This window comes from Mchenga conophoros, linkage group LG1, assembly GCF_057382185.1.
Source record: "Mchenga conophoros isolate Kocher_MC1m ecotype Shallow Benthic linkage group LG1, M_conophoros_male_GT1.1, whole genome shotgun sequence".
In the NCBI taxonomy this organism is placed as follows: Eukaryota; Metazoa; Chordata; class Actinopteri; order Cichliformes; family Cichlidae; genus Mchenga; species Mchenga conophoros.
In genome coordinates, this window is record NC_140526.1 from 14,507,605 (window position 1) to 14,526,543 (window position 18,939).

Consider the following 18,939-nt stretch of genomic DNA (forward strand, 5'->3'; position numbering starts at 1 on the left):
ACATTAATATTCAAATGTGTAAATAGGTGCACATGCATGAGAACAGACATACATCTTCCAACAAAAATCTTTTTCAACTAATTATAAACACTTTCACTCTGTGGAATGTGCTGAATCGAAATGATCGACTCCTTAAAATCGAGTGAAACTTTTCATCACTCCAGCCAAAGCAGCAGAGGGGAGGGATGAACTGTTTTTGTGTGGGGGCTAAAATGGGGCAGGGCTAAAATGAAGAAGTGGACTGTGGCAAAGTATCCTGAGAGCAGAAAACACAGAAAGAGCTGATTTCCTGTTTAGCTATATGCTGTTTGGTGTCGTGCTAGATGGAAAAAAAAATCTAATTGAACAGCAGAAGTTTGGGAAAGACAAAGTTTTAAAGTGATAAACTGGTAAGGAAGAAACGATTGGCTGGATTGAATTTTAAAATATAAAACAGATGCGGTTTAATAACAAAACTACAAAGATTAAACACTTCCCGTCTGTGGTAGAATAACTTTTATTTTACTGCAGCACACTCATGAGCTCTGCCTCTCAAAATTAGTATATTATAATATAGAACCAAAAACAGTTCAATAAAAGAAAAAGTACAAATTTAAAGAAAGCATTATGAGGAGCCTATAGGCAAATTTCTGAGGTTAAAGGAAGAATTAGGAACTTACGCAAGAAAACAATCAAGCACTGCATGCAGAGTCAAAAAAGTGTAACACAAAATCAATATTAACTTTAAGTTTATTAAAGATGTGTCCATTGTACAGATTGAATTACAATGTTAACAATGGTTTGCACTGGATACTGGTGGCCTGTTGCTTAGAGCCAAAAACATAACATTTACATGGGAAGCAGCAAAGTAATTATCTAAATCAACACAGAGTCAGAGTGAAAACTAGTCAACAGTTTGAATGAATCTTTCACAGAAAGAAATTAGCAATCACCAAATGGGATTTTCTTTAAAAATGCTGAAAGCAAAATTTGAATTTTGACACAATGATCTCATCTCCTTTTTTTCTTCTTTTTCAGAGCAACATGCCTCCTCAAAAGATCAGGCGACAACACAACAGTCATTACTTAAGAGCATGCGTTCTGAGCATCTTTTTCCTCTGGCACAAATTACACTGGACTTCCCAAAGACAGTTTTTCATTAAATGAAAAATAAATTCCTGACTTTCTTTTAAGTTAATCACAATACACAGAGTATCTGTTATATGTACAAACAGTGACAGTATAACCAGGTGAATCACAATCAGTCAGATTTGTTTCTGGCATTCTGGTATTTCAGTACAAGACACATGAACAAATACTTGTGTACTAAAAATATACTTGTTAATTTCAAACTAAAAATCTAATGAAGTACTCTGGGAATAAATCTTTATGCGATTTAAAACCAGTTAGGCAGTGGAAACATATCTCTTTTTGTAAACAGTTGAGGTTTTATCTTGGTTGCCATTAACGCCTCAAACCACAGGCAGCACTAAAACAACTGGGTGTTGATTTATTGCTTCAGTGGTTGCGTGATGAAAATGGCACCTCTTAGTTGACTTAAAAAGAGATTTGCCTTGAGGCCTTAAAATGGGTGTGAATATTTGAATGAGCACCAGCATCAAGGTATTTTAGACAATATACTGATTCACAAGAACTTGTATCATAGTACGGTCACAAAAATTATGTTAACACCATACGCAGTGGTTTTCCCATTTTAAGTAATATAAATTAAAAGAGAGGTTTACATTAGGCATAAAAGTTGTTTAGTGGATGTTATTAGATAAGTGATGAAAATACAAACGTCTGATAACAGACAAAAAAACCCCGTATGTACAAACTACAAAAAATAGGCATGTTTCATACAAAAACTTTACAGAATCTGAATACTCTTCCTTTACTTTCCCTCTGCAGGACAGATAAGTGCTTTACATGAAGTACACTAACCTGTGCAATATATCATATTGCATTACAAAACTGAAAATATACTTGTTAATTAAAGTGTTAAATTAGCTTATGAAGCAATTGCATTGATGGGCATTAGTTATTCGAATGAGTAGAGAGATTTGTATATTACATTGTACGATATTACAGAATGTCCTTTTTTGTACATTTAAAAACAATAGATAGAAACAGACAGAATTTCATTGCATTGTCTTGCACTTGTCTTGAATATAGTCACTGAAGACTATAATATGTGCCATGGCCACATGTTTCACAGTAGCACGGTCAAAAGACCACACGCTTAGCTTTACTTTGCAAAGGAGTTTGGCACAGGAGATTTTTGCATACCCTATTTGTGCTATTTTTGCATGCTCTGGATGGTTTTACCATATATAGTCTGCATTTTCTGGTGCAAAATGTCCACTGTACTTGAGGTCAGAAGACAACCTTTAGCCACATAGCTAGGTAGAATCTTATTTAAAGTTGTAGTTTAAGTACAACTAATACTGCATGCTACGAGCAGAACAGAAACCGCAGCAAAGGGCCCATCTAGCATTTCAAAAGCTGAACTAAATTGGCAATTTATGTTTTATTGTCTGCTATTTAGGCAATAGTTGAAATAGTTGATTTACTAATTGTTATCCTTTGGAATATACATGATGGGTGTAGGTTAAAGGCAAGAATGGTAACCAGTCGAAGGAATCAGTTAGTTCTGTCTTGGTGCCTTTAGAGAACCAACAAACATGTTTTGAGAAACATTTTGTAGCATAACAAAAAATCTAAAGAAATATTATACTCATGCTGTTTGCAAGGTTTACTATGTGTATGCATTAGAGTCAGAACACTTGCAAATGTGAGTTAGTTTAATTCCCAACCAGCTGCTGAATTTCATCACAGAATTATTTTGGTTTTGCTTTTTTTGTTTGTTTGTTTTTTAAATCTCTTTTCTTGCTTTGTTTTTCACTCAGCAGTCTCATTAGCAATTGATCCTAAGGTTGCCATTTTTAGTCCTCTGCTTTTATCTCCGTCTCCCTGACTACTTTCGTTATCACTCCTAAATGTTAGCACAGCTTGTTTCTTTGTGTTTACTGTAGAAAAAAACATTCATTTCCTTTGAATTGGTACTCAGTTATTTTTTTAAGTATCACCTGTGAGTTAAGGAGCCATCTTGATTTACCATATTAGGAAAAGCTTGATGGCTTCATTCATCTTGACATTTATGCTAAAGCTGCTTCATGCTCGATTCAGCAGTTTCTTCAGCTCATCTTGGCTGGCTGTGGGTCTTCCTCTCCCTCAATAGTGCCTTCAGGAAGTACTTTGTTCCAGTAATTGCATTGGTCAAAATCATCAGAGTGAGGGAAGTCTGCTTCCTCACCTTGCATAAAGACCGGAAAGACATGATCCACCATATCACACAAACGGCCATAGCTGAGAAAGAAACACAAGACTTTTGTCATTTTTCCTGTTAGAAGGCAGAATGCAGACATCAAAACATGGCCATGCACACGAGACTGATGAAAATCAAAAAGCAACTAGGCATATAGCTTACGAGGAAATATTTGTTTTGGCATGCTCCTGCACCAGCTCCCCCTTAGGATTGACAGTGAAAATCCTGTTAAGTGGAACGCCCACCTCCTTATAGGAATAGACATCCTGAAATAACACAAACAACCAGCATGCTTTAAAAATCACTGAGGCCAAAATACGAGCGAGTAATCCACACTGCGGATGTCAGCGCAGTATTCTCACCGTAGCTCTGTTGCCAAAAGCAGCGTAGAATGGTTCAGTGTTTGGGTAGAAAAGGTGCTTGATGTCTGTGAGACACTCGATCTTAAACTTCTCGGGCTTCTTCTCAATCACCTCCCTAAACACAACATAATGTTGAACATTCTTTTTTTTTTTGTCCTCATTGTAAATCTGCCTCAGCTAACTTTTTTCAAAGGGTACATCTAAGTAATAACCACTAACTTGCCAGAGTAAATACTTTTGCCGTAGTTTAAATATGCAAAAACAATAAAGGTTACCTATTATTACCTGCAACTAAATATTTTAGGTTTTGTGTTAATGGCCAAAAATAATCTAGAGTAGAATTTTTCTACCCCTTGCTCTATATCTGACCTGTGCAAGGCAGAAAAAAGACTGCTTGGGCTGAGCAGCACTGGGCCCATTGGCAGCATGGTTCCCCTTTCATTGACCCAGTGGAGGTAACCTCTTGTCATGTCAGCCATGCCAATGGCCCTTGCAGAACAGTACATGAATTTATATCCATTTCTGTAACAAACAAAAGAAAATATGAGAGACAGAAACATAGCATTGTGCTTCACCCCAACATACTGTATTTTAGCTGGAGGACAATAAGCAGCACTCACAGGCTGACTCTGTGGTAGAGCCGTGCGATACCCTGGTGTGTCCAGTCTTTACCCAGCGTAGGGAGGATGTGGCCCAGAGTGTCTGATCTACAGCGTAATGTAAGACAGACAACGTCACAGAATAAAGCTGTCCCTTTGAACCCAAAAACTGTGTAAAGTCTGACTCCTGCTGGTAATATGATAGAACTGAACAGGATGTAGGCCACTAAGTGTTATTTCACACCTTGTAATGGTTCCATCTATATCGGAGATGACTATCTTGTCATCCCAGCTCCAAAGATAGATTGTGCCATGACATCGGCACGTGCCTTGATACTGAGTGGTCACGCTGAACACCACTTCATTAGGACCCTCCCTTAGCTGCAGGCTAGCCTGTAAACACACAGATGAGGAAGGTTGAGAAGTTTTCTTGAGGTTTTGGACGTATTTCTATTTTCACTTTGCCTCGACTGCTAAGTAATTTAAACTTTCAGATGGTCTTATTAAAGACAGTGTATTATTGTTTGTTACTGTACAGATTCTTCTATATGTAGTGAACCACATGAGCAAAATATCTTAAATAAGGTAATTTGTATTCCTGTTGATGTCAATAAAAGCAAGTGTAGAAACAAACACTGTACCAGTTGCTCTGACGTGAGCCGAAGAGTCTTCTTGTAACAAATGCCACCAGAACTCTCAAGGGGCTCTGACTGAAAGACTCCTGATATCTGACTGGATGATTTGTGGTCTTCATCACTTGAGGATGATTCATCCTTCAGCCTGAATTATACAAGACAAAAATGCTCATATAAGATTAAACAAGTAGGAAAAAATATGTCAATAGGTGCGGAGAGAAAAATACACAGTTTTAAATCTAACGTTACCTGTTTACTGGGGCCATTGTTATGGAAGTCTCATCTTGGTCTCCAGCTGCTTCTGTCACTGATTCCTGAGGAACAAAAAGGTCAAAGGTCACATGTATGACCCAAGGAAGAAATTTGACTAATCCTTTCCCCGTTCTTCCTAATGTCCAGTAAATGATACGGTGAATCGTAGATAAACAAGTTCATCATCTGCATATCTATCTGTGCACTTACTGACTTATAGTCATTGTTCCTGCTTCTCCATGAGAACCACCAGCGTCCTCCTTTCTTTGGCATCTTGTCCTTCATAATGTTCTCCACCGATGCCTGGAGACAATCATGCATATACAACTCAAAACTGACCGAAAATGTAACTTAAAGCTGACAAAAAAGAGAGAGCACAAGAAAGCACAAAAAGAAAATCTAAAAGGCAAAGTAAAATATGACAAACCACACTAAACTCCTGCTAACTTGCTTGTAAAACAATTAGAATTGAAAACAATAAGACATGCAAATAGAAAAATAGCAGATGCTAGATTAAATGAAAAGGAAGATGATGTTCATGGTTGGACTCAAGTGAAAATATGGGGAAAAAGAGAGGCTGACGGAAAGGGTAACAATGATAAAGCAACAAAGCAGGCAGATAAAGTCATGCCCCGACCAACACATAAGCAAAGCCAGAAAACATCATACAGGCTGGGTAGGACTGGAGCCAAACAGACCAGGGAGGCAGTATGAGAAGAAGCCAAAAGCAGAAAACACATAACTCAAACACCAACACTTGGTAAATATAAACATCGGGTGGATGGTGAAAGAAAGAATGGATTTAAATAAAAGGGAAAAATAAGAAGGGGGACAAAGACATGACATTAATCAAGTGTTAGGTCAATGAATTTACCACAACAGTTCACTGTGATATAGGACTGGCAAATATGCTATAAGCTCTCCCATGTGTCGAGTAATTTTGATCGGTAGCATGTAAGTTTTGTTCACTTGGGATAAAGTGAAAACATTTAAATCTTCACTTAGTTTTGAAATATTGATTATTGAAACAAGGAATGAGTGTGAACACATTTCAGTTGGTGTTATTTTGTTGTATTAATGAGAGGTGGCTGGCAAACAACAATAGTGAACCAGAGTGGGAAAAAAAAACAGATTAAGGATAAATTGTAAAATGCCAGAAATGCTCTGGAGTAAAGGTGGTCCATAACATTGCAACACAACAAACACACCATATAACAAATAACAATATTGAATACAACAGTAGATAGTAGCCAAAGTAATGTATATTCATCAAAGCAAAATGTGGCTTTACACATTGTTTCAGACAAAAAACAAAACTCTTCATTTACACATTTTATTGATTAAATACAACAAAACATAAAGGTCCGTCTTCACAGTTTTTGAGAGGGCAGAATTTGTGGCATTCATGTCGAATGGAAAGAATCAGGGGTAAATACTTGTGTATCACTGTGGTGGTCTTACCTGTGGCAGTGGTTTCTGGTAGACCTGCATGGCCAGCATGACAGGAGCAGCTGTGTTCCAGTTGTAGTACCTACAACAGGTGACAGAGGAAGCTATTATGCACCCGTTCATTCTTAAAGACATCTACTGGCAAAGGATAGCTTACATATTTGCAAAAAAAGAAAAAAAAAGCTTGTATATGTCAGACGCTCAGTTCAAATAAAGAGCAGTAGAAGTACATACTTGCTTCCTATCTTGACCACAAGGTTAGGGTCATCAATAATAGAAGGGTTTTCAGAGAACTGTTGGTAGGAAACAGCCTTCTCCATGAATTGCTCTGTAGCAGGAACAGACAGAGGCAAGAACAAATGAGAAAAAAAGATCTGATTGATAAGATAGTTTTTTCATATAATAACTTATTTTTATCTAACTGTGTGAAATCTTAAAAATCAATTTATTTCTGTTTAAAATATGTAAAACGCGAACAGACCTGCAACATTATTTATGAATATTGTTAAAGTTTTCAAATTAAAAAATATAATATGTTGTTTTTAATTTCTTTCATATAAGCTTTATCTCGACAACTGCAAATATTTCATGCACATTATTTCACTATTATTATCCAACATCATCATTCCCTGTCCCACCTTTTGTAATCTCCCTGTTATCAGTGAGTCCTCCACACAAAGAGATAGCAACATGAGGTAGATCACACACTTGATCCACCAAACTGTCCACGCCACTGTCCACCCCGCTGCTGCCGACTGACTGTGGGGATTGGTTAGCGCTCCGCACACCCACCATCATCTCAGTGTCCCCCTTCATCGAGCTGCTGCCTCCGTCACTGTGGAGGGAAAAATACACACACATGGATCACACAGTAATTCTTCATACTATCATGCCATATACTATGTAAACAATGGTCTAAAATGTATTTAGTACACTTCAAGTTCTTCAAGGCTAAATTCAGTTTTGGAAATTGGAGTTTTCGAAGACCTTGAGAGGAGGAATATCTGTCTTCTCTTAGTTATAAAGAAGTTCAATGGCTGTTACCATGTGGTGACAAAAATACAACTGAAAGAAGGTCTCCTTCTTTCTCGTAACCTAGCTACCTCATTAATCTTCTTCATGCTATCAAGTTCAAATAATCTGCTATTATAAGCACTTACAGTGAAGCAAGTGCTTAGTTATTGAAAAAAAAAAACCTAATGTTATACAAAAATCATCCATAAAGTATTCTGTGCTCTGTGTGTCAGTGGAAAGAAATACTGTGATCCCTAATATGGCCACCAGAGGGTGCTACAACACATGCTGTACGTACGTTTTAGGAAAGTAAAGAGCAGCTACTTCAGGCTCCAGTTCTGTAATGTCATCCAGGTAAATACCATCAGCACCCAGGTGTTGACTTCTCTTTTCTAGAAGAGACATTTATCAGTGCATAAAAGAGGAAACAGAAATTTAGACACACTGAGATCAAGATATCCATTGTTTACGAGCAGAAAACTCAAACAGTACCTTTCCTCTTGGACGGTGAATCGGTCCTTTTGATGGGACTATTCCTGCTATCTTCCAAATGATCAGGAAGAATTCTTTGAGACACTGAGCATGTTGTCAAACTCTCCATCTGTACACATGACGGCCCAACACTTTTCACTTCTCTCTCTAAAGGAAAAAACACAGCATTTCTCAAAGCATTTTAATGTGACGCTGTGCAAATTTATCCTGCTTTTAGATATTTGTACATTCAGTGCAAAGTTTTATTCTACCTTGTTCTCTGACAATGTGTCCATTTCTGTTTTCCTCTGTGTCTTTGTCCAGTGGTGGCACTGGACTGCACAGAGTTCCCATGTCACTGATGGCTCGGAAGTGAGTGCTAGAAGACACCGGTATGGAGACAACAGCGGCAGAATCCTGCTTCTGGTGGGCGGTCAGGAAAGATGGCTGTAAAAGAAAAACAGACAGTCAGTTCAGACAATATTTGCTTTCTTACATACATTTTATTAACCCCACCCCTTAGTCATGTTTCATTTTCTCCACTCATACAGGCTGAAGTCTTAACATTACTTATAAAATAGATATGGCTTTGTTGGTTCTGATCAGCAGGTGGAATCAGTTCAGAATCAGCACATTTGTGTCCATTTGTTTGACTTTGGGTGTGCAACCTATGCAGACATACTTTAGTGTAGTCCTCCAAGAAACTAACAGTGTGCAGCCTAATGTTGATGAAGCTGTGTGTCGACCGATACACAAAGTGGATCAGCGTGAGTAGTAAAGGGAGCAACTGTGGAGCACAACCCAAAGGCGAGAAGCATGAAAAAACAAAAAAAGCAGCACGAGAAGTGCTAATAATGGGTGCGGTGGACAGTTTTCATTGTTTGCACACTTTATTTTACCTTCACACCTTAACACAGTAAACAGCTACAACATGCAGTTATATGTATATATTGTATTTTATGACCATGCAGTTGATTTAATGCTGCCATCCCCAAAAGGCAAAGCCAACAGACTCAATTCATGTGATGCCATGTGTGGTTATGTACCTGGGCAGCCTGTGGTAACTCCCCCCAGGTCCATAGCATCTCAGGGTTGTCCTTAGATGGATTTGTTAGCTCTGAGTCACTCTTTGGTGTTGATGACTGCGAATCGTCTGGGCTACTGGAAAAGTTAAAGTCAAACATTTGTTTTGGATTGTCTGGTACTTCACAGTTTCAAAGTTACAAAGTTACAAAATGTATCATTCTTTGTGCAAATTTTTATTGCATAAATAATGCACTAAAATTAGTGCATTATTTCATATTTAGTGTTCAGAGAGGGTGGAATCTAAGGTGATACCTAGTAGGAGAAGAGAAGTGAGAGGACTGCTGAGGACAGGAGATGGATAGACCACAGGGCTGAGGAATGGACAGAGTCTTCTTAATCAATTTACTACAGAAAGAATAAAAGACAAAAAGAACACAAAAAAAGAGAAGGGAAGAAAAGAGAGAATGAAAGACAGTGAATTGTGATTCCATCTAATTATCATGAGGACAAAAAAACATATTAAAATGTGCAATATGCTATTTCATGAGAAGAGTTTATTAAAGAGTTCAAGTGTGTGTCTGTCAGTGTGACAGACACACACTTACATCCAAATACCTCTGTGAATGAGTCCAGTCAGTGCTGGGGAGAATGTGGGCATTGGCAGTCAATCCCTGATCACCATACACAGGTCTGATCACAAATACACACATCCAGTGAGATGTCAGTCATGTGCACAACCATTTTATTTCATCATTAGTGCAGACACTGGTATTTACTATGTAAACAGTGCGTCGATGCAAGTCGTATCACATCCAAGAAACTATGGTATGGTCTTTTTATTTGTTGAAAATTGAAATGTCGTGGGCTGTTTGACTGTGACCGCATATCATAAACCAGCCAAGGAAATACACTCATTAAGTACAATTTAGAGAATGACTTGAAGCACACACACTTTTTTTGCTTGTCTTTAAGGGTTTCAGGATCATGTGGCAAACTTCCTAAAAAAGGCTTGGAATGCCTCCAGTAAGGATGACCCCGTGAGCCATTCTTTCAAAGAGACAGTGCGCGCTGTGGGAAACGGACAAATCCTTGGAGCAAGTCCAACAAGCAGAGCTGGTTTCCAAGAGGGCTTCACACATGAACACAAACATGCACAAACCTGCACACACACATAAAACTGCTTCTCTTTAAACACTTAAGAAAATTATTTATTTATTAAACAGAAACTAACCTTAATTCCATTTAACACCGGTTAGAGAGAAAATTGATCCTGGTTTTCAACATAAACACACCACATTGATTTTTCTGATGCCTTCTCACTGCTTTGAGCTGTGCAGGACTTGCTTAGACAAATTAAAATCTAGCAATGTTTGAATATGAATCTGTTGAAAGCAGGTGGGCTGTTTGTTATTGCCATTCAAATCTGATCAAACTACACCGACACAGCAGTCCTCATGAAGCACGTGTTCTAAAGTTTTCAGTGTTATATTCTTCTCTCATTAAGTACTTTTTCAACACATATTTTAATTGGAGATAAAGTATTGGAATTTCAGGAGCGGGACCACACCTCCAAACATGCTCCTTCCGATTCTTATCTACAGTGGGGCAAAAAAGTATTTAGAACAAATGAATATTTTATGTTTATATATTTGGTATTTCACAATAACAATGTGAAAATAATGGCCAAATCTCACAGTTGAAGTGTACCTCTGGTGCAAATTACTGACCTCTGTCATCATTTTAAGTGGGGGAACTTGCACAATCGGTGGCTGACTAAATACTTTTTTGCCCCACTGTATATATGTTCCCCCAGTTCTACAAGCAGTTCCTTCTTGTTTACGTGCCCCACCCTCCATCCCCTCTTCAATTCTTTAACTTCTTCACTTCTATTTAGTACATGGGGATCTGCTTGGCCCGGGAGCCGCCACCAGGCCCCTTCGAGGTCTTCCCCAAATCGCAGTTCAATTCACATCCAAGCCATTCACCTTTATCTACTAAAACGCTGTGAAAGCTAAAATGAGGACATAGGCCCAGATATGAATATATATATATATATGTAATCTGTGATTTAAATGATATAAATACACACCCAGCTTTTAGACAGTTCAAACAGCCACTTAAACACATACCCATGCATGAAAAATGTAAGGACACACACACAAACACACACAGGTTTTCCACTTAACACAGTTAAGGAATTATTGGCAGTGGTTCATCGGCTTCGCAAACAACACTGTGACAACCAACAAATGTTTTTTTCCCCTGTTAAATACCAGGCTGGCAGGTATAATAACCTCTCTTTCTTTCTCCCTCTCTGTTTCATACACGCAAACATATTCAGACTTTCTCTTGCACACACACACCTGCTGCTGTCCCCCTCCATTTCCTCATCTGAGCTCAGGTCAATAGTGAACATGTCCTCATCATCTGAGAACTCTTCTCCACTTTCCTCTCTCCTCAGTCCTGCGCCTCCTCCACCTCCCTCTGGCCGTGCCTTCTTCTTTCTCTTTCTCCTCTTCTTGGTTAACCCTCCTTCACTTTGCTGCAGTCCCAGATTCTGAACAGGAAGCGGGCCGCATGGGATGGAGTCTATATGATGGGAAAGAGTATCATAAAAAACTGTTTAAGAAAATGCAAATTGTCACAAATTCTAACATCGCTGTTTCTAACGGCGCCTACCATGGTGACGAGAGTTGCCCCTGGCCAGATGTGACTTCATTAACTCCTGCCCTGTTGACATGATTGGTGATGTTGCCAGGTAGGATGGAACCACTTCCTGTTTCCAGGGAAAGTGAGATAAGGTCTGAAATTAGCAATACTTGACGCAAGTCTTTTCTGCTGTACCATCTCTTGTGTAGACCGCAGCATCTATAATAGCTGCTGATACTGACATGAAAAGTGCTTCTACTTTTGTTTTTTTAAATTATTATTATTGCATTATTGAGAACTCTTTGTTCATACATTTAATGATGCAATTGTCTTCTTTGGTTTAAGCCATTAGCTTTGACATTTATATCTGGAGTTTTTAAGAATTATTACACAACAGCAAGTAAAAATTGCCCTCAGAACAGTTGTAATATAAAATAGATTGAGAATCCAATCATGTAGGACAAGATGCAAGAATAAAGTGGAGCATTTTAAGGTCCCATCACCCTCTCTACAGCTGGGGGTGATGAAAAAGCCTTGAGTATAGCAGGTAATGACCAGGCCAAATATGTTTGTTCTCTGTCAAAATGTCATAGCAGTCCATATTGCAGATTGCTGATTTTTCTATTCTAAAAGAAAATGAAATATTGCAACAACAGATATGGTCATTCCTACTGCCAAACAGCCAGCTAAATAATCTGGTGAAAATTTGAGCTCAGATTAGCAAAATCACAAAGATTTGCTCATCAGCGTTGCACTGCCAAGAGGCTGCTAGAAGAATAAAGAGAGACAGAGAGAGAGAGAGAGAGTGGGGGAGGCGGAGGCATGATAAAGGGATGATCCAAACAGAGCAGACTCACACATGCCTTGCAGTTCACGTGTCATTGCACAGTCCAACACAGCACAATTCATTTAGACTGGAGAGGAAAAGGGATAGTACTGAGTACAGATCTACTCTGAGCTCTATACTCAGAGGGAAATATCAGCTCTAAAGCCAGTTTCAGTTCCAGTATTTAAATTGTTTTTGTTTTTTTACTCCAGTCTGTTGATATTTCAGTTTCTCACTGAACTATAAGTGTTATTCCCACAATTTCCTTAGAAAAAGAGCATTTGTGCACAAATATAGAGTTCTTAAACCCCACAAGATCAACTATAAAGCGATTTGTTTATATGCTGCAAAATGCAATGTAATAAATAAGATTACTTCAATTACTGAGTAAAAATCTTTCCAACACTTTGGTTTTACATCTGTGATATTTGCATTAAAGGGTTGTTAAATGCACATGCCATAAAGATAAAGAGAGTAATAATTCTCTTTATGTGTCACCCTTTAGGGCACAAAGTCATTAAGTTACATCATCGGAGATGTTTCTTTTATTAAAGCACTGGTATTGAAAGATTTCTAATGTTGTAGCATGAAGATGAGAATTTTGGGCTCAATTTTTGTGCATTTATTTGATCATGCACAAACCCCTGCAAACTTTGCACCTTGAGAAACACAGATGAAGAGTGTACAGAGTGTACATTAGGACTTGAGATGTGACAACTTAGACTGACACAGTCTGCAAGCTCCCATGATGCTTGTTCTTTTACCTCTTCATGTGAGTGGCAAACACACCGTGCTGTGCTACCAATGTGCTATTACCAGCTAGAGGTTTTATGTCCTTGTACTGCTCCTCTTTCATGACATGTACAGTATGTCTCAGTAATTTCCGAGGGCAGTCTGTGTGTAACAGACTATACAGTGTGTGAAATGGCAGACCTATAAATAGGTCTCCGGTGGTTTTCCACTCTCTGGAGAGAGAGTTATGTTAAGGGAAAGGATTCAAGTCGAGACCAAAACTATAAGACAAACATGGTCAAACCGAATTCGCAAATAACTCTATGTGGGACTGAAACTAAAAGCCATTATTTTCTTGTCTGTCGTGGAAAGAGGTATTATAGTATTGATTTATTAATAGCTTCTCTATAAGATGGACAGTAAGTAATGGATGCAGCATTAGATGGACGTAATCCTTCGGAAAAGGAATTAGAACCTCTCAGATTGCAACATATTCCTTTTCATTCTTGGCCAGGGGAAAGCGCGAGCTCCTGGTTACTCACCACTTCACGAGTAACATTGTGACTGCTGATAGATGTTGTTTACTACAATAGATCTTCCTTGAAGTACCTCTCAACCTCAAATACTCCCATACTCCCTCCTACCTCCCATGAGACGTTACCTATCGCGTTACAGAATCAGGTTTCAAAACAGAAGGGAATGTTCCCAGATTATGCCGTTTCCTGTGACGTGTATGTGCATGTGCGCTGCAAATACTTCTGTGTAATACGGCGTATTACAGATACATGAAAAGCTAAAATCTGACAGATAAATTCAGCTTCAGGGGATTGAGGCAAACCAGTGGGTAAAGTCTATGGTTGAATAATGTGAGCCGTTTCTATTACAGATGCCCCAATTTATCAGTTGAACATTGTATCTGTTGCCATTTGCCTGGAAGCAAATAAACTGGTGTCTGGCACTGGCAATAGTCAATGTCTGTCTGTCCTCGCATGACACTTTTGTACTGCGTAAATGTTCATAAGAGCTTTTAGACTTGAAAAACAAATGTCTTTGTTTCCCTGGCTGAAATGGGAAGAAAATGACAAAGTGTTGCCTGCTCCTGGCTAATTGTTGGAAGTAAGAAAACACCCCGTATAACATAGTTACAGGTCCAAAACAACACAAAACACCTTTAGGCAAATGTTGCTATGAATTGACACTATATGAATCAGTCATTCATTTCTATCAAATTTCTTTTTCTCCACCCACATATCAAAGTTAGACAATGACAGACTGTCGACTGTGTGTTTAGTGTCTGACTGACCAGTGTTTGTCTCTGCTTTCTGCTTGTCATGATGGTTTATTTCTGGGAAGCTAAACTCGTGTTTGCCAAGAAGATGCCACAGGAGGACAGAAGCACTTGTTGTGCCTTGTTATTGAGCCTAGTGTTTTGCTAAAATGTTTAGCTACTTATCTACAAACAAGTTGATAAGGTCTATGCTTGGATTTTTTCCCCCAAGTATGACAACACTAGGATATTTTATATGCACGTGTAAATAAAAAAAGGTACTCAATTCATAGAAAACCTCATAATATTAAGAAATTTTGAAGTATATTTTACACTCCTTAAAGCTGTGTGGTAAAACTGACGCCGCGAGTGAGTCAAGGTACATCTTTTTTCTTACTCTGGGCTTGTCAGGGCAGGACGAGAAGACATTTAAGTTTGGCAATTAAAGTTACAACAACGTGTAGTTGCAGATTAATCAGCGAGTGGTAAAACCAGTGAGAATCGCTACTACCTAAGAGGGCAAATAATAATTTAGCTCTGTTGGAGCACAGTGATAAATCAAGCACTTCTTGTATATTAGTTCAGGCTTTATGACCTTCATATCTGCGAGTAATGTTCTGTGCTATTCTCGTGTGTGTTTACTGATTCAGGAGTAATGACTCTGTCAATCACTACTCACCATTTTGTTCTCAGTCTCTTTAACAAAGAAAGCCTCTCCATTTTCTCCCAGCTTCATGTGTAAGCTCACTGGCTCTCCATTAATTTCTATGTCCACCTGCAGAACAGAACAGAAAAAGAATTGATTAAGACTAATGCCTTAGACTTCATTAGCATTCCCTGACAACCTCCAGACTGGAAGGTTGAGAAGACCAATGCAGTACCTTTAGGCTATAAAAAATAAATAATAATCTGTTATAACCTAATGTTATCATTAAGATACTGACTCATGAGTTTTACTGATTGTAGTCCTGTTTTAAATATACTGTTATAATGCACTGTTTTAGTTTCTTTTTTTCAAAAAATATACTATAGCGCTGCACAAATGAATGCAGATTAAATTTACATATATTAAAATTTACATTTAGCTGTCGTGAAATATAAAATAGATTTTAAACATGTGCAGGTTAGAGAGCGCTCTATGATCTCACCACTTTCTCACGTGACCGCAGCACACCCATCTTGCCAAAGCGGACGTGAAACGGAGAGCACTGTAAGGAACCATCTGGCTGCCGGACCACAATGACATCTATACACCCAGACAGTGTTGCAGGGTTGAGCCCTCTGTACAGCTCCTTGACCTGCACAAACACCTGCCCCGCCAGCTGACCCACATAATTCATGGTTTGCAACTGGGAGATAGAGAGTGAGAGAAGAAATATAGGAGATTATTCATCTGTTTTAGTCACGTTTCATGTCTTTAACGTCAAAACACAATGCAAGGCCATCTTGTTACATAATTACACATTAAGACACATTATTGATATACTGAGTCCAGTTTGTGCCCACTCATGCCAGCTAACTGCATAATCTCAAGTGGTTTCTGGCAGGTTGCTGATACCTCAAGCAAAGACAGCTTCATCATTCTTTTCTCTATTCTTGTGGTGCTTCTGAGTGCGGGGTATGTTTGTGGGTTTGACCAAAGTTGGTATATGAGAGCATTGTGCTTTTCAAAAAAGACAGAATGAGGGGGTGGGTTTACCCCCCACCAAAAAAGACAGCATTATAAACTCAGCGCATTTTCCTTTCTGTAGTGCAAATATACAGTCCATCAGGGATGTCTGGCATTACTCTAGTACGGCAAACATGCTCTTGTGAGCGCATCACAGACAGGGAAATGCCTCCAGTGTCCTCCAAGATTTATGGTTGTGAGTAATGGAGAAATGTACAGCAACCCATCTGTTATGAACTGAACAGCCTTATTAATTTTTTATGAATAAACAAGTTGATATTTCATAAGCCTTCTTCTGTTGTACTGTCTTTGCAATGTACAACCTAATGGCCCTACAGCTATGATGGCTTATTAATAGTAGCCACTATGTAATAGTCAATGTTAATTGTAACCAGATATTTTTAGAGAGAATGTTTAAAAATATATAAATCCCCTTTTGGTGAGAGGCATACAGAAACAAGAGGGAGAGCGGGAAAAGGTTACGAAAGGGCGGTGAGGCCACGTGTAACATGGGTTTAAACACATTCAAGAAAATTGTAACCACCTGTCACCTGCTTGTGCTGACTAAGATAGTGTCACATACACAAACATTACAGCACGCCCAGTCGGCAGATGGCTTCGTGCTTCAGCAAACTGTGCAAGAACGCTGATGATGAGGATGATTCATTAACACACATCAATTATTGAACATCACAGATTGGGGATCTTTTGTTCTAATGGCCTAGCTTTATTCCACTGCTCATCAAAGCCACATAAGTCAATCATCACACCCTTGGTCTAACCAGGCCACAACAATAATAACACAACACACCACAACACTGTTATTAGATTAACGACTACACGCTGTGCACCTTTCCTTCTTTTTTCTGCTTCTGCAGAGGAGTGTGGTAAATTCAGTGATATCTGTATATCGTACAAAGTAACCCATAATGCTGTTCATGGAAATTTCATACAATGTGGTAAAGTATGAAATCCTATTTTTTAACGACCTTGAGCCTGTACTTGTATATTGTTGAGCCAAATGGTGTTGATGCACTACAAATTCAAAATGATTAATATGTGTTCTAAATGTTTATTCAACATTCTTTCTTTTAACATGGAAAGAAAATAATAGGATGGAATAGAAACTGTAGTGATAGCTATCGAACATACTTTGCAAATGAACAAATTTGCATATAACCTCATGGGAGAAAATATGTTCTTTTTCCTTTGGTAGTTTGTTTCAACATGTCAGTTTCTATGGTGCAATTTCGAGCATTACAAATGGGATAGGCAATAATTATTTGATCCCTTGACCCAACTCTGACTCCCTGGACCTCTTGTCCATTTATTTCAACACCATGAATATGAGTCCATCAATTTTCATGCCACAGACCTGACATTACGGTAAACAGAAATCTCCCGCAAACACATCTCTCTCTCTCCTTTAATCTCTCTCTCTCTCTCTTTCTCTCCCTCACACACACACACACACACACACACACACACACACACACACACACACACACACACGGCCAAAGCCATGCCCAGTCCTCCAGGACGTTTCTGTTAAAGAGCCAATCACACTGCGCCTCAATTACGTAATAACCTATCACGAGTCCACCCAAGGGGTCATTATGTGTCATTAAATGGACATGCAGCACAAGAAACAAAACAGTTAGGCTACAAGAACCTGATCTCAGTCACTGCTGTTCTTTTTCGGATAAGTGAGCAACAACGCTGAGTTGCATTCACAGTGTGTGACATAGTGTGCTGAGGCTTATTTATAAACATAAAACATCAGTGGCCTCTCACCACAGGAAAGACAGTGTGCAAACACGGACAGGATAGCTGAGAGGTAAGGGAGAGATTGAGGGATTTACAGACAGATGATAATGTGAAGGATTATCCAATTAAATCAATTTAATGTGACTGGAGCAGCCAGACACACCGGGATGATTGTCTGTGACAAATGATAGCTAAATAAAACAAAAAAGGGAGGGGGGTTCTATATATTAGACAGCACTTTACTAAATCACTATACCGTCTGAAAACGCACACCACGAAATAAAACCATAGATGCATATATTATACATATATACAAATATATAAACAAATACTGTCACAAATATTGTGGATATTTCTCTTATGCAGGATGTGAAGAGAAGCTGCATCAGTACGGGATTGATAATTACGTCGTAGTGTGGCTCTGTGGCGACATGTAAACATCTGCACACGGGGTGAGGCTCTGCAGTCTGCATCAGGGCTCTGTCTTCATTCAAACAGCCCAAGCAATATATAACACCTGTACTTCAAAAATACCTAAACCCCATGACATGTTTCTCACAGCATGCTACAGAAGCAATGTAGTCTTTGCTTACATTATTTATGGACGTCGCTCTTCCCTCCAGAATATTTCTTCCTTCCGATTTTTCCACTAAGGGTCCTATACTGGTTTACGGCGTTAAGTGTCAGTGCTCAGCACAAACATCATCGGTAATATTCACACTCTTACAGCTTTGTTGACATCTGATCGTGGCTTCTGTGCTCGAGGATGATATGCGTTTTAAATCGTATGCCGCGTTCAGGTTACCTTGGAAATCGGACGCATGAATCGGGAGTGACGTCACTCCAGTATTAACGTCTGGAAAACAGGAAAAAACAGGATTTGTTTTTACTTCTTAGCAAACTACAGTCTTTTG

The 18,939-nt window shown here is 38.7% G+C and overlaps 1 protein-coding gene across 2 annotated transcripts; it reads right to left on the reverse strand.

Annotated features, from left to right (window-relative positions):
- Positions 1-711: 711 nt before the first annotated feature.
- Positions 712-18,939, reverse strand: lpin1a (lipin 1a). Of its 2 annotated transcripts, XM_085267238.1 has the most exons (24): positions 18,619-18,939; positions 15,738-15,938; positions 15,269-15,364; positions 11,795-11,891; positions 11,479-11,704; positions 9,731-9,805; positions 9,428-9,520; positions 9,136-9,250; positions 8,362-8,536; positions 8,111-8,257; positions 7,917-8,010; positions 7,243-7,439; positions 6,839-6,932; positions 6,617-6,686; positions 5,825-5,911; positions 5,366-5,458; positions 5,153-5,217; positions 4,910-5,048; positions 4,513-4,661; positions 4,290-4,376; positions 4,039-4,191; positions 3,670-3,784; positions 3,470-3,573; positions 712-3,348 (listed from the first exon to the last, which is right to left on the reverse strand). In XM_085267238.1, the coding sequence occupies exons 2-24, from the start codon at positions 15,927-15,929 to the stop codon at positions 3,177-3,179; spliced, it is 2,835 nt and encodes a 944-aa protein (XP_085123364.1). In that variant the 5' UTR covers positions 15,930-15,938; positions 18,619-18,939; the 3' UTR covers positions 712-3,176. The 2 variants fall into 2 exon arrangements, with proteins under 2 accessions (XP_085123364.1, XP_085123373.1); XM_085267247.1 differs by lacking the exon at positions 5,825-5,911 and having other exon boundaries at positions 18,619-18,936.

Bases quoted from the DNA above. Each gene is read 5' to 3' on its own strand.
- lpin1a (XM_085267238.1), bottom strand. From the start codon at position 15,929: ATGAATTATGTGGGTCAGCTGGCGGGGCAGGTGTTTGTGCAGGTCAAG. The intron at 8,011-8,110 runs GTACTGTTTGAG...TGTCTCTTCTAG, and splicing joins TTCACCGTCCAAGAGGAAAG to AAAAGAGAAGTCAACACCTG. The intron at 3,574-3,669 runs GTGAGAATACTG...GTGTTATTTCAG, and splicing joins CTTTTGGCAACAGAGCTACG to GATGTCTATTCCTATAAGGA.